The 26723-nt window shown below is 42.6% G+C and overlaps 1 protein-coding gene across 1 annotated transcript in view; it reads left to right on the forward strand.

Moving 5' to 3' along the window:
- LOC310859940 (ceruloplasmin-like) overlaps window positions 1-10578 on the forward strand; it is a gene marked incomplete at its 5' end in the record, with an annotated part of 20643 nt that extends 10065 nt beyond the window's left edge. Inside the window, 14 exons of the mRNA XM_083766707.1 lie at window positions 147-361; window positions 1124-1274; window positions 3003-3215; window positions 3808-4003; window positions 4707-4837; window positions 4958-5092; window positions 5381-5487; window positions 5662-5741; window positions 6773-6844; window positions 8132-8223; window positions 8962-9101; window positions 9801-9857; window positions 10164-10269; window positions 10474-10578. Coding sequence (XP_083622833.1) covers window positions 147-361; window positions 1124-1274; window positions 3003-3215; window positions 3808-4003; window positions 4707-4837; window positions 4958-5092; window positions 5381-5487; window positions 5662-5741; window positions 6773-6844; window positions 8132-8223; window positions 8962-9101; window positions 9801-9857; window positions 10164-10269; window positions 10474-10484 — 1706 coding nt within the window. The 3' untranslated portion in view covers window positions 10485-10578. The remainder of the gene's footprint in view (window positions 1-146; window positions 362-1123; window positions 1275-3002; window positions 3216-3807; window positions 4004-4706; window positions 4838-4957; window positions 5093-5380; window positions 5488-5661; window positions 5742-6772; window positions 6845-8131; window positions 8224-8961; window positions 9102-9800; window positions 9858-10163; window positions 10270-10473) is intronic.
- Between the last annotated feature and the right edge of the window lie 16145 nt (window positions 10579-26723).

The following is a 26723-nucleotide window of genomic DNA, read 5'->3' on the forward strand; positions in this document are numbered from 1 at the left end:
CTTCATCGGCACGCACCTCACAGATCCAGAGTACATGAAATGTACAGTAAAGTCCATATTCTTACTGTTCTTCTAAAACAGTTTTCACAAATACATGGTCAACAAAAGCGATTCAAAAGTAACTCTCCCCCACCTCCTCTTTCTAGGACTGGTGACTCCTCCTCCGGCTTCTCTGGTCCGACCTGGCACCAAGCACACCTATGAGTGGGTGGTGCCAGTGGGTGCTGGGCCAGTGGAAGGGGAGGCAGACTGCCTGAGCTATCTCTACTACTCTGCAGTCGACGCTGTCAAGGACACCAACTCTGGCCTGGTGGGACCTCTGCTGGTCTGTAGACCCAACACTCTAAAGAAAGGAGTGCAGGTGAGAGCCGGGAGACTCTTGGGTAGAATAATTAATTCTCAGCTGAATCCAGTTTAGAAACAAACTAGGCACGAGGACAAGGGGGTTCCACCGCACCTCAAGCCTATTTTAGGCATCTCAGGTACAGGACTGGTACAGTATAAGGTAAAAAGGAAGGCACTGGAGCAGACAGTTATATCCTTCATTTGTGACCCGATTTGAATGAGAGACTGCCATCGTGCAATTTTTTTAAATGAATTAATAGCACAGGCAGACTCTTCCCATACTAGAGCATGTCTGAAATATGTATCAGAGCTGAAATCGACATGTAAATATGAAATAAATGCTTAAATATGTATCTAGGTGTAATGTTAGAGACCACAGAAGTGAACCTTTCAAGCCTGTTTTCTCAACTCGCTGTTTTCTGCAAGACAATACTCTATAAGCCATATCTCCAAAATTGGTCGGTCAAATTGAACAACCAATATGTCGATTTGAAGCTATGATTCCCTGCTTTCACATGACATGAAAAAAAAACAATGGCAGTCCCTCAGTCAAATTTGGTCACATTTGTCAGGGTGCATGTAAAACAGAGAGAGGTTTCGATGTAACTATAACATCTTCGTCAGGTCAACGCATGAGGGTATCAATGTAAAGGTCTGTGGCTCTGTGCATGCTTGTTAATCTCTCTCTCTCTCTCTCTCTCTCTCTCTCTCTCTCTCCCTCCCTCTCCCTCACTTTTGTCTCTCTCTCCCCACTCCCTCTCTTTCCTTCCTTCAACAGAAGAACTACAATAAGGAGTTCAATCTCCTAGCCACAGTGTTTGATGAGAACCTTAGCTGGTATCTGGACGAAAACATCAAAAACTACACCACGGCTCCTGCTACCGTTGACAAGGAGAATGATGACTTTAAAAAGAGTAATCAGATGCATGGTGAGGATGGGACGCACCCACGGTCTCACGCATGTGCACGGCCACACGCACATAATACGCTTCTATCGCCCTGATCAGTCAATACTACAATAATTCTAATACTAAAATGTCTGCCTCCTCACCTCCTCCATCCACTGTCCTAACTGCTGTGTTACTGTAAAATTGGTGACCTGCCGAAATATGTGACCATCTTGTGGACTTACCATGACATCCAAACCTAAATCACCGCTGTTGGTCTGTTTGTGAATTAACAGACAACAGACTGGACTACTGGTATTTAGGCCACATATTGCCATATCTCAATTCACCTTATGTGAAGTCCACAAAGATGGTTTTGATTGATTGATTGAAATATTTATTAACAGTTTGTAGAATTTACAGTACATTTTAAGCACAAACTCAATACAAAGTCACATTATTGACCAATTTCACCGTAATACCAGCCACGCTGAAGTAAGAGGCATTTATTGGAATGGGAACCCATGTCTACAGCACAAGAGATCTTATTTTTTAGCTCTTGACTTACACAACATATAATGACTTATTGTCAAGGGGAAATATTGCACTTATACACTTCAGACAGTCCTGCTATCAACCAGTAGGTGTTCTTATGCACCAGGGTCTATAGTGAAACCACCTCCATGCAGTGATGCAGATGTGCTAGTTATATTGTATTAACATAACCTACCATACACATTGGTTAAAATGATGTTTTATTTATTAAAACAACCTCTCGATTGTACATTTTGTGATATACTGTGGTATGGACTGAGGTAGGCCCTAATGAGTAAAGGTGTGTTGCATTGATGATGTCATGACTCATGATGAAGAACAAAAAGGAAGTAAGTTGTGAACACGTTATGAACTTAGAGTATAATAGAGACGGCACCCGGAGGAAACCCTGAGGCGAAATGGACATAGTGGCCGAATTTGGTATTGCAGTGCTGGGCCAGAGCTGGTCCGTTGACTATCATTGTGCGTGTTTATGATGACACGTGAATGCTGTTTCATACGTGAACGCGTGCAATGATAGTCAGTGGCCAGCGCATGTGTTTGGCCCAATCCATCCCAGAATGCACTCTGTTCCTACCCGAAAGGAGGAGTGAAATCGCCTCATGCGCTTTTGAGCATGGGAGGATGGGAGGAGAAATCCGGTGCCGTCTCTATTAATATATACTCTAACGTTATGAAGCTACCTTGTTTTGAGTGTGTATTATTCTTTAGGAAATACACATTGGTGTGTTAACACATTTTATCAAGCATCGTCGATTCGTCACGCAGCCGAACATAAGATCATAACATCCAGTCTGGGTTTTAGGCTCTTCAAAATAAGAGTTGAACAGGGGAAAATGCTTGCGTGAATTATATCAAGTTATTAATAAATGCTGACGGGCTAAGTGTTAACCTAAATTCAGCACTAGTCATATTACTACAGTAGAACCTTCGGCGTATGAGTGATTCCCTTATATAATTATATTATATTATTTTGTATTATGTAATTGTTGGGTGTCTGTCTGTATTTTGCATTTATCGGACTGATCTGATTTGGATCAAACAGCATGACTTTGGGGTAGGTTCTGGAACTGCACTATTGATTATTGTTGATTGATTATTATTAGTATGAGTATATTTTCAATGATGTAATGCCGATTAAGATTATTAAAAAGGTCAAGGGCACAGTGCAAGGTCAAAGTTGAGCCCTAACCCTAAAAGCGCTCTCTCTCTCAGCCATCAATGGCTTTGTGTACAGGAACCTTCCAGGGCTGACCATGCGCAAGGGGGACAGGGTAACGTGGCACCTATCGGGACTGGGCTCGGAGGCCGATATCCACAGTCTCTATTTCCATGGAAACCGGTTCCTCTACCGCCAGACCAGACGTGACACCATCAGTGTGTTCCCACACATATCCTACACTGTCACAATGGAGCCTGATGTAACTGGTGGGTACATAGCGCATGCATTGCACGTGTGCACAGCAGTGACGGCACGCACACACGTTTGTATTTCTATGCTTAGAAAGGACATAGGACATCAGCAAAATTTTAGGACAGTGATTTTATGAATGCCTTTTTTTTGTTGCAATTTTTAACCCTAACCCAAAAGTAGTTTATCTTCAAGATCACGACGTGTAACATTGTGAGTTTGTAGAGCTGCTATTTTCGCTGGGCCAGTAGGCTATAAATCATAACTCGAAGTCTCGAACCCCAACCCTTAAACCTAACCACTAAAATGTCTAATTCTAATCCTAACCCCAACCTGAATCTTTTCGTGTGTAACTACAATGCACGTACACATCTGGTGGTAAAGTAAAGCCCTGCGTTTGTGTGTGCTGGTAAGCTCACAACATGTCACAGCGCGGCAGCGCAGCTGTGCGTTGTCGGCTATTTTACAGCATAATACAGGATTATCGTTAAATATTACAAAAACTAACTTTTTTAAATGGCATTCATGAAATTGCCTTACTAAAATGTTGATATCCTCACAACTCACAAGTATACAGAGTAATATATGACCATTATATATGTACTCCAGGTCAGTTTGAGGTGTCGTCAGCTATGCTAGACGACTATCAGGGTGGGATGCGAGCCGACTACACTGTAGTGGGAGAGCGTCAGAGAGAGATTCCATTCCATTCCAAAACCTACTACATCGCTGCCATGGAAATTACCTGGGATTATGCTCCCAACCGCACCTGGGAAACGGAAATGTTTCATGGACTGGCAAATAGGTATCATATCAGAAACGACATGCAACCCAATTTACAATTTAGGCATTTAGCAGACGCTCTTAATCCAGAACAATTTACAGTAGGCAAGAACAACACATACATAGAAATAGTCATCAAGAATCATAAGCAAGCTAAGAACCTAGCATCTGTCTAATTGTAGAATATCTGTACAGTGAAGCTATGAGTATACACTATAAATGCTTTCTAAATTACATACGTTTAGCCTTTGCATACACCTGTAAGGTTGTCGAGCCTTGTGCAAGTGCCACGGCAAGTGCTACGAGTTTTCAGACTACGGCGGAAGATTGGGAGTGAGTTGCAGACATGTAGATAACATCAAACATGCAATTAAAAAATAACCTGTGTTCCAATGAGTGCATTGTTAAGTTCCAATAGTCCAATGTAGTTCTTATTTGCAGTACACACATATCTTAACAAGTCACAAGCTTAGTTTTCTTTGATTCAATATTTATGAAACCCACAGTCACAGTTGACCATACTTTCATTAAAAAAGAAATAGCAAAAATAGCCAAGCTACAATCTCTGAAGTAGGGCATTAATTGACCAAAAAACATAAAATGTTGAAATATGGAGATACAAGGTTTATTCCCAACGCAACAATATATAATACACTTTATATTGTCCAAACATGTTTGCTCCCTAACTCAGGCACACCCCATCTCTCTCTCTCTCTCTCTCGTAGTCCTGGTGCAGACTTTTTAGACCAGTTCATAGGTTCTCGCTATAAGAAGGTGGTCTACCGCCAGTTTACCGACGATACGTTCACCAAGCAGGTGGAAAGACCAGCTGACATGGAGCACCTTGGGATTATGGGTAGGTTTACAATAATGCACAGAAAACATTTACACACATATTCTTTAGAGTTTAAATGGTTACATTAAATATATGTGTCCCTCCCCTCCCCTCTCCTCTCCTCTCCTCTCCTCTCCTCAGGTCCTATGATTCATGCTGATGTGGGGGATAAGATAAAGATAGTCTTTAAGAACATGGCGCGGAATTCCAGACCTTATTCTATCCATGCTCATGGAGTAAAGACGCGCAGCCCTGATGTCCACAACACCCCAGCAGGTAGGAGACAATTAGACTGACTGTCAATACATACCCTTGGCTTCCCATGACTTCCCTTGACTAGAGAGACTCAACGGGTACAGAAACAAGCTGTGTCTGTGTGTGTGACTGTGACTGTGTGTGTGTGTGTGTGTGTGTGTGTGTGTGTGTGTGTGTGCGTGTGTGCGTGTGTGCGTGCGTGCGTGCGTGCGTGCGTGCGTGCGTATGTGAATTACCGGCTACAGTTTTGAAGTAGTCAGACTCTAAACCAGTCTGTTTGTGTGTTTTTTGGTACTTTGCACCTGGCAGGTGAAACACACAATTACTACTGGTACGTCACAAAGAATACTGGACCAACCGAACAGCAAGAGGCATGCTCTGTTGGGGCTTACTACTCTACTGCTGATGTGGAAAAGGTAAGCGCACGCACGCACACACGCACGCACACACACACACACACACACACACACACACACACACACACACACACACACACACACACACACACACACACACACACACACACACACACACACACACACACACACACACATACACACAAAGATAATGGTGTTCGTATCCTCCTGCAGGACCTGTATAGTGGTTTGATTGGACCACTGGTGATCTGTCGAGAACAAGAAGAACAAACCACAATGAGCTCAGAAAGAGAGTAAGAGTAATGTAATGAAATGTGTTTAGCAAAAATCGGCCTATAACAGTCCGTTCTGAAGAATTTGGGGCAGAGGTTATTGGCATCCAGAGAGTTTGTGCAGTGTTTGGCATCGGCCGGGCCAACGGTGCCGGAGATTAGCTGTACACAGATGGATGGATGGACAGTTGGAAACACACACACACACACACACACACACGGACGGACGGACGGACGGACGGACAGACAGACAGGAAAACATACTCTCTCCCCAATGCCTTCAGCCTGGTGGAGACAATAGTCAAGCCGGCCAATATCAATAGTCAATGATCATTGTACATTGCTCTTGTCCCCAGTAGATATAAGATAAAACAATGTCTCTACCAAAGCACAAATATTGTTGCATTTATCCAATTAAACTAATTAAAAATGTACTAATTTGAATTAGTGAATTAGAATTTCAACATTACATTTGTTTCCACAATCCTTAACAAACACCATGACGGTTTTTCAACCATACGCAGTGGGTGTAAATTACTTATTAAGTAATTTAAACTACGTACGACACTAGATAGTCTGCGGTTAATTCATTGAAAAGGGTTCTTCTTCTTGCCTTTGGTAAGACAACAATGTATCTATCAAGCACAATAAGTGCCTCTCCCCAATAGGCAGTGTCAAATTATACACACAATTTCAGTCTTAGCCACTAGAGGGCCATGTTAGCCTTACATGGTAATTATTTTATGTAGGCCTACTGTATATATGATTGTTTACATTCATATAATTATGTATATTTTATACCTGTTATTTGGTTTTTGGAATATGTTGCATTATTATACATTTTATAGTTCAGTGGTGTGTGTGTGTGTGTGTGTGTGTGTGTGTGTGTGTGTGTGTTTGTGAAAATCAGTCTATACAGCAACACAATTAATGTATAACATGTTACTCTATTATAGTCTTCAGGTTTAGTTTCTGGGAGTGAGGAAGTGTATGTTGTTTTGTACCGTCTATGTTATATGACGTCTAATGTCTTTGTATTGTGTTTCTTCCAGATCTCTAGGTCTGAAGAACGAAACAGAAGAATTTGCTATGCTCTTCCTGGTCTTTGATGAGAATAAGAGTTGGTGAGTGGCTACAGAATCCTTAACCTTAGCACTGTATGTCCAATCTAGTACTGACTACCCGTGCCTTTCATTGAACTGGTTGAGAATGACTACCCGTGCCTTTCATTGAACTGGTTGAGAATGACTACCCCTGCCTTTCATTGAACTGGTTGAGAATGACTACCCCTGCCTTTCATTGAACTGGTTGAGAATTACGGTAATAACCTTGTGGTTAGAGTGTCCGCCCTGAAACTGGGAGGTCGGGGGTTCGATCCCCGGCCGGGTCATACCAAAGACTGTAAAAATTGGACCCAATGCCTCCCTGCTTGGCATCAATGGGTTGGATTGGGGGTCAAATCAACTAATGATTCCCGAGCGTGGCGCACGCTGCGGCTCACCATCCGCAAATTTCACTGTGGTAACGTGTATGACTTTGACTTGATGGTCTGAATAAAAACTAAATCAGCAGTATGTCAAAAATAATTAACTGGATATGTCTGTATATGCAACCTGCAACAACCTTCATCATTCACTACTGGAAGCAAAGAACGAACATTCTTTTTGCCAGCCAAGTCTATGGACTGTTTGTTCAGGGCACCGCTACCTTCACAAGAGTTTGATTGTTTTGTTTGTGTGACGAACAACATGTGAAAAGTCTCATTGAGATTGTGCGACAAATCCAATGTGATATAAATCTTAAATGGAATAAATTAGAAATTAGAAATTATTTGGACATGTCCGGTTTGGCAAAAACATGAATTCATTGCTTAATGACAAATCACTTGATGTCCTCAGGAAATGGTATTCTTAACCACTTATAACCAGATCTGTATTCTGGGGAAACTTAGTAGATCTACTGTATAAGCTCACAACGCGTCAACAGAAAAGACACCTGTATAAAGTAAAGCGTGAGTTGACTCCAATCTATGGAGCATTGGTGTAAAACGAACTAAAGTACATTTATTCAAGTACTGTACTGTATATTTAGGTATCTTTTACTTAATTGGAGTATTTCATCGTAGATCTGCTATTTTCAAAATACATTTGAAAACGTACTACATTTTTGATACTTTTGTACTTTTAGTAAATTTAGATACACATTCACACGTACAGTACTGGCGTTGCCATGATAAGCCTCCCATTTCTGCTGTTTAATGGAAGTTTGTTCTGAACAGGGAATGATCCGTTATTTACAAGATGTGATGGTTTATATCAGTTTGTTCTGAACAGGGAATGATGTGATATGGTTTATATCAGGAACCAATACTTGATTTCTTGCTCTTGTCTCTCGTCCTTGTTTTTTAAAAGGTACCTGGATGATAACATTGGAGAACACGTCAGGAACCCTCCCAGCAATCTGAAGGATGATGACAAATTCATAGAGAGTAACAAGATGCATGGTGAGGTGCACGAGTGCCATGTGCGCACGCACGCACGCACGCACGCATGCACACACACACTACACGCACACACACTAGACAACACGGCATAACGCATATTCTAGTGGAACATGACTCAACCACGACACAGTTTTCTGCCCCACGAAGGGAGGGACTTTCACCATAGACCGTAACAGAGGGACGACATCTCAAGCGAACTTGAGCCACGAGAGACACCACTGAGCGAGCTAAAGCGAGCGAGTTGCCGTGTTGAACGTTGAGAAGTTTGCTTGAGGCGACTCAGCACCGTCCGAGTGCTCCCTACCCCACTGACGGCCCAATCACAAGCCGCAGAGCTCCTTCCAGCTACTCCCTTCATGGGTTGTTTTTCGTTCTTTGGAATGCCTCGCCAAGCCGGTGAAGGAATGGGTACAGGCTTTAGTTTACACCTACACCTACTATTGGTCCAACTGTCATTAGACCGACAATCTACCTCCCTAACCTAACCCTAACCACAAGCACAGAGCAGCGCATGCTCGACCGCAAGTCTGACCGCTGTTTCCGCATGTCGGTCCGTTGCGTTGGTGTGTCTAATCTGCATGTACTCGAAACACGCAAACTCGAGTCTCCATGGCGGCGGGCAGGAACTGTGCCATCACCCTGTGCCACCCTGTGCCACCACCCTGTGCCACCCACCGGACTCCCCAATTTGTCTATTTAACGTGTGTTTGTATGTGTGTTTTCTCTGTCTATGTGCAGGGATTAACGGCCTCATGTACAGTAACCTGGTTGGTTTGAACATGGAGGTGGGTGATAAGGTTTACTGGTATCTGATGGCAATGGGCAGTAAAGTGGACATACACACAGCCCACTGGCATGGCCACAGTGTGGAATATAAGGTAGGCCTACAGTACACACAAACACAGCAACGCACGCACACACACACACACACTCTCACTCACGCATGCACGCTGGCACACGCAAACGCACACACACACCCACAGTCCACACCCACACCCACGCAAAGTCATAGCACTAACTGCATTCCTTCTACCTCACTTAACATTAACTACACAGCTAAATGACCCGGGAGTGACAAAAGTTTGCGGTCACACAATTGGCAGGTGCTTTGCGATAGGTGCTGGGTAATTGATCACACCACCTGCCAATTGTGTGACTGCAAACTTTTGTGTTTCCCTGGTCAATTGGTGATGACGTCTGCGGTAAACAGGACGTATTTGTAAAATCAGTTCATCGATTGTTCCGGCCCCCCTCGCCCGGAGAGAAAGATGTCCGTGTGCATCTCTAGAAAAAGTGGAGATAATTCACTAAATACGCGTTTTGTGCCAGAACTTTCACATGGATATAAAACTAGAGGACCATTTTTCACACCACGTCTTTGGAATTATTTAATGGGTGAGTACAAATGGAGCATTTATCACATTTATGCCGCATATGTTAAAGTTCTACCAGGACCCGGTGCAAGCCATCTATGCCTGAGATACATGAAATTTTACGAAGTATAATTAAATGATCACAGGCATTCTAGGTCTACTTATCTCCTTAACCTCTGCCTTCCTCCTCCTCTCCTTCTCCAGCTGGGTGGAGGTCCTCATCATACTGATGCTTTTGACCTGTTGCCAGCGACGTTCCAGGTATAATCCTCGTCTGCGCTCACCTTGAATCACACACACACACACACACACACACACACACACACACACACACACACACACACACACACACACACACACACACACACACACACACACACACACACACACACACACACACACACACACACACACACATTTTTCTGACCATGATTAAAACAGGAAACACAACAAACAGATGTTTGGTCTTTTAAACATATTTAAACATAAACAATAATGAGTTCTACAAACATTTTGTATGGTAAAAAAAAAGCACAACGCACTAGAAGTGTTTCTTGTCTTCTTTAGACGGTGAAGATGCTTCCTGAATATCCTGGTACCTGGCTGTTCCACTGTCATGTTGCTGACCACATCATAGGTGGCATGGAGGCTCTATACACTGTTAAAGAAAAAGGTGCAGACTGTGTGTGTGTGTGTGTGTGTGTGTGTGTGTGTGTGTGTGTGTGTGTGTGTGTGTGTGTGTGTGTGTGTGTGTGTGTGATAGCGTTTTTTATACAGAAATGATGCAATACTAGTGACTTAAAGACGATTTGCGTAGTGTGTTACTGATCAGTGATGCAGTGTTTCTTCTGTCTCTGTAAACAAACACAGCAAGAAGATAGAAGATGATTCTTTGGCTGAGCAGACGGAGCAGACGAGTAAGGCCCAGACACAGTCAGAAATGAAACAGACTCAGCTGTTGACCTGTCGATGTAATACACTTTAGAACTTAAATTGCCAAGAAACCATGGCAAACCCAAATGTAGCTGCAGTAACTGTTGCTGCACATTTAGTAAAATAACATGAAATATAAATGATTGTTATTATGCTCATCATTATACTGTAGCATGCTGGGCTGTATGCACCTGCGTACAGTATTGTCTAATTTCAAGTAATTTCATTTTATTTGTATTTTATTGACATTTCAATGTACAGTATGTGACCCGACCTGAAAGATGTATGTAATAAAAAGTATGAATATAACATTATTATTCACAAACATTTCCCACAGACCATTGGCTATAATTGCTTTCCAAATGAGAGACAGGAGAATGTAAAATATGATGAAGCAATGTATAATTCAATTAAACATAAAATGCGTTTTCCACTTAAAATCAATATAATGCTGGAAGAGAGAGAGAGAGAGTATCACTTCCCTTTTGACCCCATGGTGGTGCTGTAGATACACAGAGATGCAACACAAACGTGAAGGTGCAACACTGACAATAAACAAAATCCTCATTTCCTGACTGAAAGAAATTCATGCCACTTTTTATATTTGTCAAACAGCATGTAAACCACTCTGTTTGGCTAGGCACAAGGTGTAGACGTTTATGTCCCAAGTCTCTGTTCCCAGAAACTCAGGGGTAGAGTGGCTGGATGGTAACCGCAAGGTTGCCAGTTCGAACCCGGGCTCGCCCAGAGTTAGTGTCGAAGTGTCCTTGAGCAAGACACTGAACCCAAAATTGCTCCTGATGTGCTGGTGGTGCCTTGCATGGTTTCCGCCACCATCGGTGTATGAATGTGTGTGTGAATGGGTGAATGTAATGCACAACTATGTAAAGCGCCTTGGATAAAGGCGCTATATAAATGCACCATTAACCAATCAATCAATCATGCTCGTGCTTGTTAGGGGTCATCAATGTGTCTACATGTCCGTGGCAAATTGTTTCATTTTCTGCAACACACCATTCTAATGTTCTTATTCAGCATTTTGATCATAGATAAGACTGAATGTATTTACTGAATGTCAAGTCTCCAGGTTTTCTTCAGAATATGTATGACACTAACACTATGGCGTATTAGGAGTGCAACTAGTATAGTCTTTCTCCAGCATTTTATTTGTAAGGACCCCCCACAAGCTAACATGGCGATGACCCCTGCTCGTAAGCAATATAAGTGTGCATTGTTATCAAATGCCTTTTCAAGGCCCCCCTTAATCAAGCTCTCAGTGGGTGTGTTGCGCCACATGAACTACCTACTGAGCTGCATGCACTTAAAAAGATTGGTTTTCAATTACTGGCTTCGGAATACATAGTAATTTACTACCAACAATCTTTATTTTGTTATTGAGAATTTACTCACACACAATGTTCAATGCATTTGATTTTTGGAAACAAAATCGCAGTTTGTCCAACTTGTGGAAAAGCTGGTGATCTACTACTTCATCCTGTCATACTTCATCCTGTCATACAATGTCAATCGAAGATTGAATTGCATTTAGAACAAATTTACCTCTAAATTCATTGTAGGTTGTGCAGTTTGTAGACCTGACTCCTCCCATTCCCAGCTCCTAATTACCCTCTAAGCCAATCTTCTCTCCCCTCTCCCTGATTGACTTGAGTGCTTTCACCTGGTTTTGCCCCTGAGATGGCCTAGTATTCCCATTCCGCGCCTCTATTTCCCCTTTGCCCATCTCCTCTCTCCTGCCCTGCTGCTGCCATGGTGAGAGACTGCCTTCGCCATTGAGTCACTGACCCACCTGCTATGGCAAGTTTGTATTAATGTGACTTTGGGTATTTAATGGGACTGACTGAGTGTATGTTTAGGTTGGTTACATGTTTGTCCATGTTCCTGACAGTTTGTCCTTGTATTTTAGTTTCAGTCAGTGTCGTATCTGGACAGTGGACAATAATAATCATTCTAGGCAATAACACATGTTCTTGTGCAAATGTATGATGTTCTGTCTGTCTTAAGTCTGCAGTCACTCTGTCTATGCAAGGCCTGCCTTTGTCATTCAAAAGCAGGGTGTCGAGATGGTTTGTTTACGGTTTACTGTCTGTTCCTGCTGCAATTTGTGTAACAATAGAATTGGTGTTGCCATAGGCTATGGTTGATCAATGGATCAAGGCCTCTACAGTAATTTACCTTCCAGGGAGGAGCCAAATGCCAGTCTGGAACAATGTGTATTTGTGACTCTGTGAAAAGCAGTGGGATTTCAATGTAAACGGGGTCATTCTCTCCGACGGCGAAGGCCGTCGGACCTATGCTCTGTTCTCTACAATAAATACAACTCTACATTTCAGCTCACTCTCTGCCTGCGTGTTTTTCCATCCGATCGTCTGAGGCTTTGATGCCTTCGTCCTTTGTCTATTTTATCTAAAGTTGTAGTTAGTGTATGGTTAGGAAAATACACGACAAATGGAGCCTGAACACATTTCCATGGGGTGGATCATTCCATGCCAGGTAAAAAGAACCGGTGGACCAGTGGACAATTTTGACAAATTGGCGTTGAGTTGATTTTTTTTCGGCGAACGGCGGAACAAAGGGATTCGGCGACCGGAGTTGGAGGACGGCACGTGCGGTGCTCGACATGGACGGCGACGAAGCGGAGGGAGCGGCCCTCCAGACACGCCATGCAGCAGCGGGAGGAAGCGACCCTCTACAGCGCATCGGATGGCGACCTGCGGATCTTCACATCTCGACGGGGAAGCGGCGGAGGTCCCATGCGGGGAAAGAGGCTCTACAGGCGGCGATCGGGAGGCGTCTCTTAGACGGCAAGCAGCGGCCAGGAGGAGGCGCTCTACACAGGCCTTTACCGAGTGAGTCTTCACCGAGGGGGGTCCCCGACCAATGCGGCAACCGGGAGCTTTCATCACGGCGCGCGGCGAGAGGACGGCACGGCGCGATTCATCTCATCAGTGGTCGCAAGCGGCGACCACGTTTTCATTCATTCTTCATTCTTCAAACAGAGCAGATCTGCAAGCTCATGATGTTGCGTTTCAATCGGCCTGTAGCTGCACAAGCGTTCATATTTTTCTTTCCAGTCATTATGTGATATTTCATATTCATACTGTCTGGAAGGGGGGAGTGTGAATATGTGTGTTGGATGGGACACGGAAGGACAATGGACACACGTGGCAGTGCGCGGAAAAAACATTGCAGGTTTTCTTCATACATGATGCAGTCCTCAGGTTGACCACAAAAGGTACGTCATACATGCATGTGTAGAAGGGGGAAATTATATTTGAGAGAGATTTAAAATACAGTATGGACAGTTCTGTGTCGAATTTGTGGGCTAAAGTAATCAGAGCGAAAATGGTAGTCAGAATAGTTAAGTCTATTAACCTTACTCGGTCATTCTGTAGTATGGGGCTAAAAGTAGCTTTTGATGAAATAGTAGCATTGATATTATGTATCGCTTCATCTTGGAGCAGCGACTGTTTTTAAGGTAGATTGATTTTTTCTCAAATGAATAATAGATATTAAACAAGTTAAGAGACAATGTTTTGCGACACTAAAAGAGTTCATTTATAACAGATGGAAGAGATTCAACAATCTATCTGTATTCAAAAACGTGTGTGTAATGTAAGTTTATTCAACATATAATGTAGGCATGTGTTGATGTATGTTTTGTCGAAGTTTAAATTAGTTAACAAGTTGATTAAAGAGCCTATAGGGTCTTGGAAATGATTAAATAATGGTAAAGCTTTACTAAAACAATTGATGTGGCTGTAGTCAGTCGGACGATAGCGCTCCTATCAATACGCGTCAGTGGTAATTCGTCTTGGTATTAATAGAGCTAATTATTGTTTTCTCGTATGAAATTTAGTGTGCGAATAATAGTCAACTAAAAAGGCAGTTAGGTGCCGCGACGATGCGAGGTTTTGCTGTTAATATCGAGATAACTTGGACCTTTGGAAGTGAGTGAGTAAACAGTAGTAGCGTAGATAGGGTTGCCACCTTTGAGATCTTGAAATAAGGGACACTCTTTACACCTGCCGCGGCCTTGCAGGCCGGCAATATTAAGCAATACGTTGAAGCAATAAGTCGAAGCAATAAGTTGAAGTTTGTATGCTATCCACAGCTTTTGAAGTAGAATTTTGTTTTCCAAATGAGCATAACAACATCAGCAGCCCATTAGAAAATATATGCCAGCGACCCCCATAAGAGAAGATTTTTCAACCCATTTAATTTCAAGTACCAGTTTGACTAGCCCTCCAAGCAGAACCCAAATGCTACTGAAGTTTCTGACATTTGTTCGACCCAGTGCATTGGGTCCTGTTCCACGTCGTCCATGCCACCTGATTAAAACATTTACTGGCTCATGTTTACATGTTAAAACGCCTCCCCGCGCTCTTTGACGATATTCTTCAGTATGAGGCTTTCTGAATATGTAAAGTATAAGTACACATACATACCTTTGCGAATATCTCCTGTGGCGCGGAAGCCGTTAAGTATTTTTAATATATGTTTGCCCGATTTGGAAGCTTGGATTATTCTTTTCCTTCCTTGTTTATTGACACCTCATTGTACCGCCTATCTGGCTAGCTAGTGGCGCTATAGCTATGACACAGCAGATCAGAGGCAGGGACGTAGCCGCACAAGCCAACCGCACACCGGGAGGCGGTACAATAAACGGTAAACAAACAAGAAGAAATAAAGCGACCAAATCGGTCAAACAAAGATTAAAAATACAAAACGGCTTCCGCGCCACAGGAGATATTCGCAGCTGGATGTATAGCTACTTAAAGTTACCGATTTCAGAATAACTCAAGGAAAATAATGGCGTCACATGCCGCGGGTCCTATTTTAGAGAGAATCTCCACATCCGCATTTAGGAATTTCCATACGAAAATACAGTAGCGAGCAGGGACCCAACGTAAAACTCAACAAAATATCAAAAAAGTTTTACGTAGGGTCCCGAAAGGGGCTACAGTTTGACATGCATTAGTATACGGACCCCCATTTAATGGCATTTCTATCTCTGGGACCCCCAATTCATATTGTAAAATCAATGTTAATTTAACTCTGATGGTCCATTTGGTTCCATTTGTACACTCTCAGAATTACAGACCTATATATGGGTCCATTTGGTTCCAAACTATCATTTAGCTGGGGACCGCCTGGAACTCCCTCAAGGACCCCTGGGGGTCCCCGGACCTCACTTTGGGAACCACTGGTACTTTAGGTAGTGTGTGCCTCCCGCTAGAACAATTGTGCTGACTTTAATATTTCCTGTGTTTTGTTTTGTTCATTATTGTTAAATTCAGTGTTGACGTGTAGGGGCTATTTAGGAAAATAAGGAACAAACTGCGTTCCTTATTGGTTCAATAAGGGACGCATCATTTAATTCTCAAATAAGGGACGATTCTGTATTTTAAGGGACGGGTGGCAACCCTAAGCGTAGATGAGTGCATTTACCCCGGCTGCCTAAAACAGACCGGAATAATGAGATCGCAGCGTGCTGTTATGAATCAAACCTTTGAAGGGAAATAGTTTCAAAATATAAATGGATTATTAAGCGTGTCTGCAAAAACTTGTGTGTTTCGAACTGGAAACACAGGGGAAGACAAAGGTGTGTTGTGTTTAAATGTCAGTTAATTGTGCTAATCATGTTCCATTTTTGCATTGTTTGAAGATTACCTAGTTGTCAGAAAAGTGGTTTAAATTGGAGTAAATAATTAGATAAATTGAGTCATAAATAGCCTATTATGAATCAAGAGGTTTTCCTCAAGACGTGAAGAGAGTATTCGTTATTATGGCTTAGACTCTGGCCTGTTAAGGAAAACCACGCCTTAGTGGAGCAGAGTCTGAAAGCAATATAAACGTATATGTTATGACGTCCTAAATGTCAAGAAAGCGGTAATGTTCAACTATCATGGCTAAATGAGGCCGAAGAGAAATCATTTATGACAAGCTGTATATCCTAAAACGTAAAGTGCAAATGTCAATTATCATATATGCATGAATATGCCTGGAATTATTTTTGGGGACTTTTAAGTGTAACTTTCTGTTTTTTCCTAATGTTTAGTATAGTACATGTGATTGGGTCAAGGGGGGTCTAAGATAATTATTGTTCCACATTTTGAATTCAGCAGACGGTAAGTCTGCTGAAAGGGGGGATGTGTCGTATCTGGACAGTGGACAATAATAATCATTCTAGGCAATAACACATGTTCTTGTGCAAATGTATGATGTTCTGTCTGTCTTAAGTCTGCAGTCACTCTGTCTATGCAAGGCCTGCCTTTGTCATTCAAAAGCAGGGTGTCGAGATGGTTTGTTTACGGTTTACTGTCTGTTCCTGCTGCAATTTGTGTAACAATAGAATTGGTGTTGCCATATGGTTGATCAATGGATCAAGGCCTCTACAGTAATTTACCTTCCAGGGAGGAGCCAAATGCCAGTCTGGAACAATGTGTATTTGTGACTCTGTGAAAAGCAGTGGGATTTCAATGTAAACGGGGTCATTCTCTCCGACGGCGAAGGCCGTCGGACCTATGCTCTGTTCTCTACAATAAATACAACTCTACATTTCAGCTCACTCTCTGCCTGCGTGTTTTTCCATCCGATCGTCTGAGGCTTTGATGCCGACTCTTCGTCCTTTGTCTATTTTATCTAAAGTTGTAGTTAGTGTATGGTTAGGAAAATACACGACATCAGTGTGGGAGTTCTCTAGTTAGTTTTGATTCCTCACATGAAGATGGGGGACTGCCCATAAGTCAGACCTGTGTGGCCGGTTAAGACTCAACACGTGCTGCTGCACTCATGGCTCCCCGCTCAAGGAAATGACGTTGACGCCTTACAAATCTGTTTACATTCTCCGTGGAAGTGTTGTGATTTGCCTGAAAATATCGTATCCGGGGGAAATACATCTGACGGATGTTCCAGCCAGACACTTAATTCCGACTATATGCACTCTCTGACTTAGGTTTTACAATGTATCTGACTAGCTTGATTCAGTTTACAATAGCTTCCCTCGTTGGTTAATTCTTTGCATTTCTTGGATCTGGAGGATGGACGGGTCCCCCAGAAATACAAGAGGAGCAGGGTGGTGGAGTCACTGACTGCACTGGAGGTCCGCAAGGCTTTTGTTGATGTCCAGCACCTGGCCTAAATACAGGCACAAGATGTGCACACAATCTCCATGCTAACTGTTTCTAAGGCCCCATTTACACTGGCAGCCTAATCCAGCCTGAATCAGACCTGTGCCACATCCAGATTGGAATCCTATATTTTACTTATTTAATAAGTCTAAAAAAAGAAAAAGTCACATGGAATCGGATTTTTACAAATGCGACTTAATTGAGCCACATTCAGAGGTGGTTTCAAATCGGATTTCAGGAGATCCGTTTCAGTCCGAAGTTGTAACCTGATCTAAACCACCACGGATTCCCCTGGTTGTGTTTAGTCTTGTGTCAGTGATGCTGTCTTGTTGTGCCTGCCTGGGCAGAAGGCATATTAGATGTGATCGGCTGGTATCTGTACACTACTCTGAAGCAGCTGGCTGGTACCTCCTGCAGGCCATTCTCTCCGGCACTATAGGCTCCCTAGGCTGGTTTTATACTGGCTTAATTAATGACATGATTACTGTCAAGCCATTAATTAGTATGGGGCCAGGTGTGAATTCCGAGTGGAAACCTGAGATAAACTGGCTAATAATAGGATGGGATAGATTTTCTTTCAGAACCTCGAAGTATACCCTTTTTTGCATGTAAAAGGTGTCTGGGGAATTATTTGTTTATTCTGGTTAATTGATCATCACCATCATACTAATAAATATTATATTATTTCAAGAGTAAAGGAAACCACTAGAGATGCACAAAATTGGAATTTTGCATGGTCAAATGGACTTATCAATATAGTTTCCAGTAGGGTTTGCCTTCGTTTTTGTGCATAGTTCCCATTTTTCCAAGGAGATCAAGGCAGCTTGTTCCACACACACACACACACACACACACACACACACACACACACACACACACACACACACACACACACACACACACACACACACACACACACACACACACACACACACACTCGTAGGTTCTCTCTCAGCTAATTTACAAACGGCACAACTGTAGGGTCTCTCTTATTTACAGAGCTTACATCCGTTCTCTACGAGAAAAAAAAATACACAGTAATACCTGAGTGTGTACTGTGTATGTGTGACTCAGTCACAAATAAACTATCAATATTAAAAAACACTTTTTAAGAGAACACAGAATGCACCGTTTTAAAAATGCAGTGCATATTAACTGATACTCAATAAAAATGTTTGTAGCCAACTACGCCACCCTTTGATTAATCAGCAGAGTAAAGGGAACTCTGACACTTTGTAATTCAAGGTCAACACAGGTTCGCCTTTAAAACCAGGTAGCATAAATAACTTTAAAACTCAGTGAAGGATTGAATACTGAAACAGGATGTTGGGGGGTTACAAAAGGATAAGAACTTTTATTGGGCTAATGCAGGGGGGGCAATACTACATGTACAGGTACTTACAGGCCACCCAGGTCTGAAACCTGGGCCCGTCTGTCATCGGCGTGCAGTATTGCGACCTCGCTGTTCTCTCTCTCCGTCTCATCTCTGGGCAGCCCCCCCACGGCAAGGGCGCACACTCAGGGGGTCATGGTCGTGGCACTTATAGCGTCGAGGGACATGGCTACCACTGGCCCCCACATGGGGGTTGTGACGCTTACAGCAATTCTAGCGTCGACAACATGGCTGCCACTGGCCTCCGGCTGCATCCTGGCCACCAGGATGCAACCTTCTCCTTCCTTCTCCCAAACACTCTGCTCTCTCTTCCTTCTGCCAGCCCCAATGGCTATAGTCAGAGTGATTTTCGTCTTTTTTTCAAATCCTCAAAAATGATCACGCTTTTCCGTCACGCTTTTTGTCATGGCTATAGTATGCCGTCCGAGATGGGCTATAGCTATAGCCCATGGTCAAAAATGATGAAAAATGAGGATTTGAAAAAAAGACGAAAATCACTCAGAGACCATGGGTTAGTCCTAATAGGCCTCTTGATTACTGGCCCCACCCATGCCCAGGTGCAGGTCATTTGTCACTCTTTCTTTAATGCACTCAGTTGGTTAGTGAGTCAGGGGAAAGATAAAAGGTCAAAAATCATGCAACACAAATAAGCAAAGTAATGAAGTAAAATCACTCAACAATAATCTCACTCTACAGCATGCAAAATTATAAAACACAGCAAATCATGAAAATCACATAAACCAATCTAGATTTCCACCGGCTCGTAATATATATGTGTGTGTTGCGTGAGCAAAGCAGCCGCTGTGTATCGTGCAATATATACAGTATAATGGCGCAGTTCTATTCAAGGTGCAGGACGTTATTCAAGGTGCAACGCTATTAAAGGTGCAACATTGTTCAATGTGCGTAATTCGTATAGTCCGTGGGTGGCTCAAGAATAGCTAAAGTCCAAGTCAACTAGTCCACAGTAGGTTCAGGAAGAGCAAAAATAAGGTCTAAGCCTGTAAGGCCAGCCTATCGTTATTGCCTATCATCAGGCCGCCTAGCAAGGCATCACCTGTCATCAGGCTGCTGAGCAAGGCTCATGCCGGGCTCAGCGTCCTAATTTGTAGAATCGTAAAATCCATCTGTTATACAGTAGCTGTGATTCTGGGCGCAGATGTGGAATTCTAATAAACAGTGCATTCTTATAACCTGATTTATTAGGCCTACTGATGCACATAGTAGTTCAAACAATGTAGTGTCTTTACTTGTTGGCCCTTTCGAACAGAAGCCAGAAATCACTGATTGAATCTGCAGCCTTCATCAACACAAAAAGGCTATAGCTGAAACCGATATATGATGATGCATTAATTGTGATCCCTAGAAAACACCTATTGACATTCGGCAGATTAGTATCTGTATTGTGAGTGAAAAAGTGAAAATGTGGGACATCTGTAGTCACCACATACTCTGCCTGTCCTTTACTCTCCCCTCTCACCTATACTCCTCTCATCAGAAACAGCGTGAGGTTAACAGCATTTTCCCAGCTTGTGTTACAAGAGGTCTAGGAAATGTAGACCTTTTCTTTCAGTGCTTATATCATTTCAAGAGAAGGGAACAGACAGTGGTGGTTCTACAGCCTGTCTGGAAATGGTGAACAAAGCATGATCCTAAATTAAACTCTGCTAAATTAACCCATTAAGACCCGTAAGGCTGATTCTACAAATCTTCTAAATCCTAACCTTTTCTGAAAAACCTATGTTGTTGTTACTGTCAGTGGTTCTCAAACTTTTTGGCAAGGACTCTTGGTCATTTTGGAAAACAGAACTATATAGGCCTATATGAGTTACAAGTATATGCATTTGTTTTATAATAATATTAATAATTTAGAATTTGCAGTTCGTTCTCCCCCATTCCCAATATCATTATCTACAGGGGGGGTTCCTCCAGTTCCTCTTCGCCATCATCCCCACACAGTTCAATACCATAGATCTATCCATGGTCTATCCTAGGGAAGATGTTCAACGTGTGTAAACGCAAACATTGTGTAACACAGGGGTTCTCAACGTTTTTGTCTGGGGACCCCCGGAAATGCTTTTGCCATGTCTCGCGACCCCCGCCTCGCCCCCACTCACCACCACCAATACAAACTGACTGCAAAAATAACCTTAATATATCATAAATGAATACTGAAACCAGATATAATCCTTAAGGAAAGTTTTTGCATGCACCACGTACACGTACTATGTACTGTAAACTCTTAATTTCCATTTTCCAGCCATTCAGGTTTTTTTTAAATAATTTGGCGACCCCTGGGCCTCGAGGGGTCGCGACCCACGGGTTGAGAACCTCTGGTGTAACACAAACATTGAAGACGAAGGTGAGGACGCAAATTCTGATTGACCGGAATTAGATGATTTATGATAATGTATGATGATAAGAGCGCCCGCACTTCACACGGGTGTGTTTTTGTTTTTCAAGCAAGCATGTAGGTGGGGAAAACATCACTGAAGTCACCTAAAAAGGAGATATTACTGACATTTTGTCTGTGAAATGTAAGCACCATTATGAATATAGAGGCATGTTATAAACAAGTGCAACTGTGTAAACCACTGTTCAGAACATGTATAAGTGCTGATAGGCAACTAACTTACTTACTTACTTACGCCTTCTGCCCCTTCTGGGGCATAGGCCGTCAACAAGCGATCTCCAAGCATCTCTGTCTTGAGCTGTTCTCTCCAGCTGGTTCCAGGTCGTCTTCATGGTCTTGATGTCTGCTTCCAGGTCTCTGCGCCAGGTGTTTCTAGGGTGACCCCTTTTCCGCTTGCCCTGTGGGTTCCATGTTAGGGCTTGTCTTATGATGGTGGTCGCAGGCTTTCGTAGGGTGTGGCCTATCCATCGCCATCTGCGTTTCCTCATTTCTTCTTCCGCCGGGAGCTGGTTGGTTCTCTGCCAGAGTTCGTTGTTACTGATGGTGTCTGGCCATCGGATGTGGAGGATCCTCCGCAGGCAGCTGTTGATGAAGACCTGCACCTTCTTGATGGTGGCAGCTGTAGTTCTCCATGTTTCTGCTCCGTATAGGAGGACCGCTTTGATGTTGGAGTTGAAGAACCTAACTTTGGTGTTGGAAGTCAGTTCTTTGGAACTCCAGATGTTCCATAATAGGATGAAAGATCCACGGGCTTTACCGATTCTGGCTCTAACGTCAGCATCTGTGCCCCCCCTGCGTGTCGATCACACTGCCTAGGTAAGTGAAGGCTTCAACTTCATCCAATGCCTCGCCGTCCAGTTTTATTGTGTTGGCGTTAGCTGTGTTGATTTTGAGGACCTTGGTCTTGCCTTTGTGGATGTTGAGTCCGAGTTGTGCCGAAACGGCTGCCACGTTGTTGGTCTTCTCCTGCATCTGTTGTTGGGTGTGCGACAGTAGTGCCAAATCATCTGCATAGTCCAAGTCGTCGAGTTGCTTCCAAGGTGTCCACTGGATTCCGTACCTTCTCTGTGCCGTGGAGGTCTTCATTATCCAGTCAATGGCTAACAGGAAGAGAAAGGGTGAGAGCAGACAACCTTGTCTGACCACAGTCCTCATTTGGAATGCCTCTGTGAGCTGCCCTCCGTGGACCACCTTGCATGTCAGTCCCTCATAGGAGTTCCTGATGATGGAAACGATCTTGGTTGGCACCCCGTAATGTCAGGCAACTAACTAACAGAGAATGGAATATCCTGTGAGGTGTGTTGTATAAAATCACCGATGTGTGTGTCGTCCGCACGGGGAGTGAAGAAGAAAGGCAGGACAAAGGTTCTCCAGATCTCAGCGTTTATTTGGTAAAACACAAGAGATTCAGTCGCTACAAAGCAAGCATGTCACAAAGGTACATGCAGTTTGTCTGTTCCAACCAGCCCAGTAAGAGCCAAATGAAGACTCGTTCGAACAGCCCCATTCACAAGAAATACAAGGTGTTATATACTTCAGATCTGATCCCTCCTCTCCAGTACATGAACTAGGCACTTCCTGACTTTTTCGACCAATGAAATCTGGGCTAGTAGCTCATTCAGGTTTACAGAGGCGGGCCTCTTTGGCAGAGACACTGTTCATGGAATTAGCTCTAACTTTGCACTAAAACAACAGATGATTACTTTAAAGATACACTGACAAATGTAGTTAAACATAACCGGTCCTAGATGAAACTGAACACTCTAATGAACATAGTTAAACATAACGGAACTGAAATGGAACTGAACAGACTATATTAAGAAGTGAATTAAAACAGTTTGACTCAATAGAGGAAGTTATAATCTTATAGTCTCATAGTACATTTTAAATCAGTACAAATTGCACTCACTTTTACTAGTTTCATAGCGTTCCTCATTATTGTTGAAAGTGTTGAAAGTGTTGAAAGTCATTCTTTAAGTTTTAACTGTGGAATAGTTTACTGAGAGTCATTGACAAAGAGAGTGACCAACTGGTCACCGGAAAATTCCAGACTCACAGGGACTCACTCCAGGGGAGCGAGCCTCAAAGCGTCTAGAACAATGACCTTTGATTCAGGTGTGAAGTGTAACTATTCTGTCTCCATGGCGTCTGAGACTTGATCAAGTGGCCTCTTGTTGAAACAATCCTATGAGATCACTTTAACACATTTTACTAACCCAATGATATTAGTACTTTGGTTCATTTTATAAGGAATTATACGACAGGTGTATTGTCCACGGGGATGACTGTAGAATCTGGAAGAGTTCCAAGACTTGTTGATTAAAAGCGGAACAGAACGTTACATTACATGGGGCTCAGGGGTAGAGTGGCTGGATGGTAACCGCAAGGTTGTCAGCTTGAACCCAGGCTCCCCCAGAGTTAAGTGTCGAAGTGTCCTTGAGCAAGACACTGAACCCCTTGCTCCTGATGTGCTGGTTGGTGCCTTGCATGGTTTCCGCCGCCATCGGTGTATGAATGTGTGTGTGGGGTGAATGTAATGCACAATATATGTAAAGCGCCTTGGATAAATGCACCATTTACCATTTTACAACAATTTACTATGTATTATTGATCACCAAATTTGCTGTCAGGTTTTTGTTGTGTCTTTCTATAGTGCTGTATTTATGGAATTATGGTGGATGAAGCTTGCGTTGCAATGCATTGTAAGCTATATAGATCGGCAATTTTCAGCGATATTTAGTATAGACTAGAACAAAAACAAGTTGCTAGTACAGGGTTTTGTTTTGGTGTAGTTTACCGTTATACACAGGTACTGTATGCCGTGGCAAAGTTTATTTGGGAAAAAGTGCATACCGTCTGCTAATAATTTCATCCATTGACCACGTCTAGCCTGATACGTGGGCATGTCGCACAGGGAATAATTATGCAATCTGAAATAATACGAAACTACAGCACTGGTTAAGCCCCACGGTGACACAGCCAGAATGTGGCGTGCAACTTCAGCATTTTCTGTTGTTCATGTGTCAGACCTCAATCAAGTGACAGTTTTCTCAAGCCGTGTCACCTTGAGTGCTGGAATTAAAATGTCTTCACATCTATCTTCAGAGCCTGGATTAACCAAGGCATTCAAGAGAGGTGTGTGTGTGTGTGTGTGTGTGTGTGTGTGTGTGTGTGTGTTTCAAAGCCTCTGATTTATCACTCCCAGCTGCTTGTCTTATCAGTATTAAGGACACTTTATAGTATGTGGTCTGATGGCTCTATAAGTCCACCTACCCCCAAGGACAAAGACAAAGAGGATTCAGCGACTTTGGATTTCTTTTGCTGTCAGAATTTCAAACAACGTTGGGGACTTACAAGGATGCTTGTTGTTCCTCAACAACAGCAAGAGTTACAAATACGGAGTTACAGAGTTCATGTACTTTTTATTTGCATTGTAATCCCCATAGCCTGGGGACAGGTTTAGATCGCCTCATATATATTAAGCAAATATATTAAGCCGTTTCTGATTTTTGATTTTTGGCATGGTGTTAGGTATGGGCGTAAGGTTTTAACGATTTGGGCTCGCCCCCTAGTGGTCCGTTTGCAATTTTAAGCTCACAGCAGCCATCGTGGACGCCATCTTGAAAATGATGCATTTCCAGAAGTTATTTATCCCCAATTTTTTTGTATGTCATTTAGCATACGCAATACTAATAGAATCCATTGGAAAATCTCTTTTATCAATTATTTTGGTTTTGAACCATATATATACTTTCATTTTAGATTCATTGCAAACAGGCACATATTAAGAAAAAAACCCAAGTAGGATGTTGTTACTAAACCGACATTTCACATTCCAATCTATGTGTAAACAAATAGAGCACCGAAGTCCTGACGTAACTCGCTCATCCCGACGATTCCCCTGGTTCGCGGAAGTAATTTCTCTATGGAGAATAACATGGGGTGATCTTAATATCGTCTACTATAAGCGTTGTGGTCCAAAAATAAACAAGCTGTCTCTGCGTTATTGTTATGGAGGTGTCTCTGTATCGTTTGCAACAGTCAGTCACTCATATATGATACAGTCTGCTTCTAGCGAAAATGTAACTAATTCAGCAGCAGTAACATTAGCGTTTTCTCTCAGTCAGTTGATTCTTCATATCCATATGAGTGAAGCGGCCGGGGTGACATGTTTATTTTTCAAACACAGTTGTTATATGAGGCGATCTAAAATCGCCTCAATGGGGATTTCAATGCAACTAAACAAATACATGAACCTGGGGACTGACGCCCTCTACTGAAAGTGACGTCAGACTTCGGTGCTCTATAAAGCGGATTATGGTGCAACATAAAAAGATCACTCTAATTAGCACTACCGTAAGAAAGGCCTCCTTTCTCCCTTTTTCTCCACACTCTACTTGGGAACCTAATGATATACGTTGTCATAACACCCGTTTTAACTGTCTGCCAGCTTGTCCCACATGGAGATCTGTGTATGTGCCTGTGCCCACTGGCAGAGCCTGATTGGTTGAGCCTCAATTGGCTGAGGCAAGCAGAAGTATCTCTCTGTTCCTCTTGAATGGTTGGTTGGTCATATACATTAAGTTCTTATATTATGTTATTATAATTCTCTCACTGAGACAGAACCCATTCCCAGCTATGTTGGTGGTGAGACAGTAGTACAGGTATTGGACAATCATCCTGCTCTTTCCTAAACTAAATAAAAGCTTTCTGTTTGATTTATTCTATAATAGAATATAGGCTACTGGACGATAATCTGCAGCACAGCTTTATCAGCAGCCAACAGCAGCCAAAACTGACAGTTTATTTAAAAATATAAGATGTGAATTTACATACATATTTACATACTGTACTCCCCCCTCTTATATCTCACTCTTTCTCCTTTTTCGCATGACACAGATAAACAACAGACTTATTTTATTCTCCAAATGTAAACCTCTTGCAGGGAGAAAATAAATACTTCCTCATACAGTAGTGATCCTTGGTCATAGCTCCTCATTGATGCATCATAATCCTAATTCTTAGATAGTAGGAATAAGACAAGATACTTGGCATGGTCTGCAACAGTATTGGGTAACATTACTTTCTCTAATGTAACTTCATTAGGTTACTGCATTATACTGCCATTAAAAACAATCCCGTTACGTTACAACATTACGGTATACCTTCTGAGACTTAATTAATTATTTTTGCATTATTTTGTGTTACCAATTGAAACCAGCCCTCGAGGGGAAGCT

The sequence above is a fragment of the Protomyctophum parallelum genome, assembly GCF_964188405.1.
Source record: "Protomyctophum parallelum genome assembly, chromosome: 6".
Classification (NCBI taxonomy): Eukaryota; Metazoa; Chordata; class Actinopteri; order Myctophiformes; family Myctophidae; genus Protomyctophum; species Protomyctophum parallelum.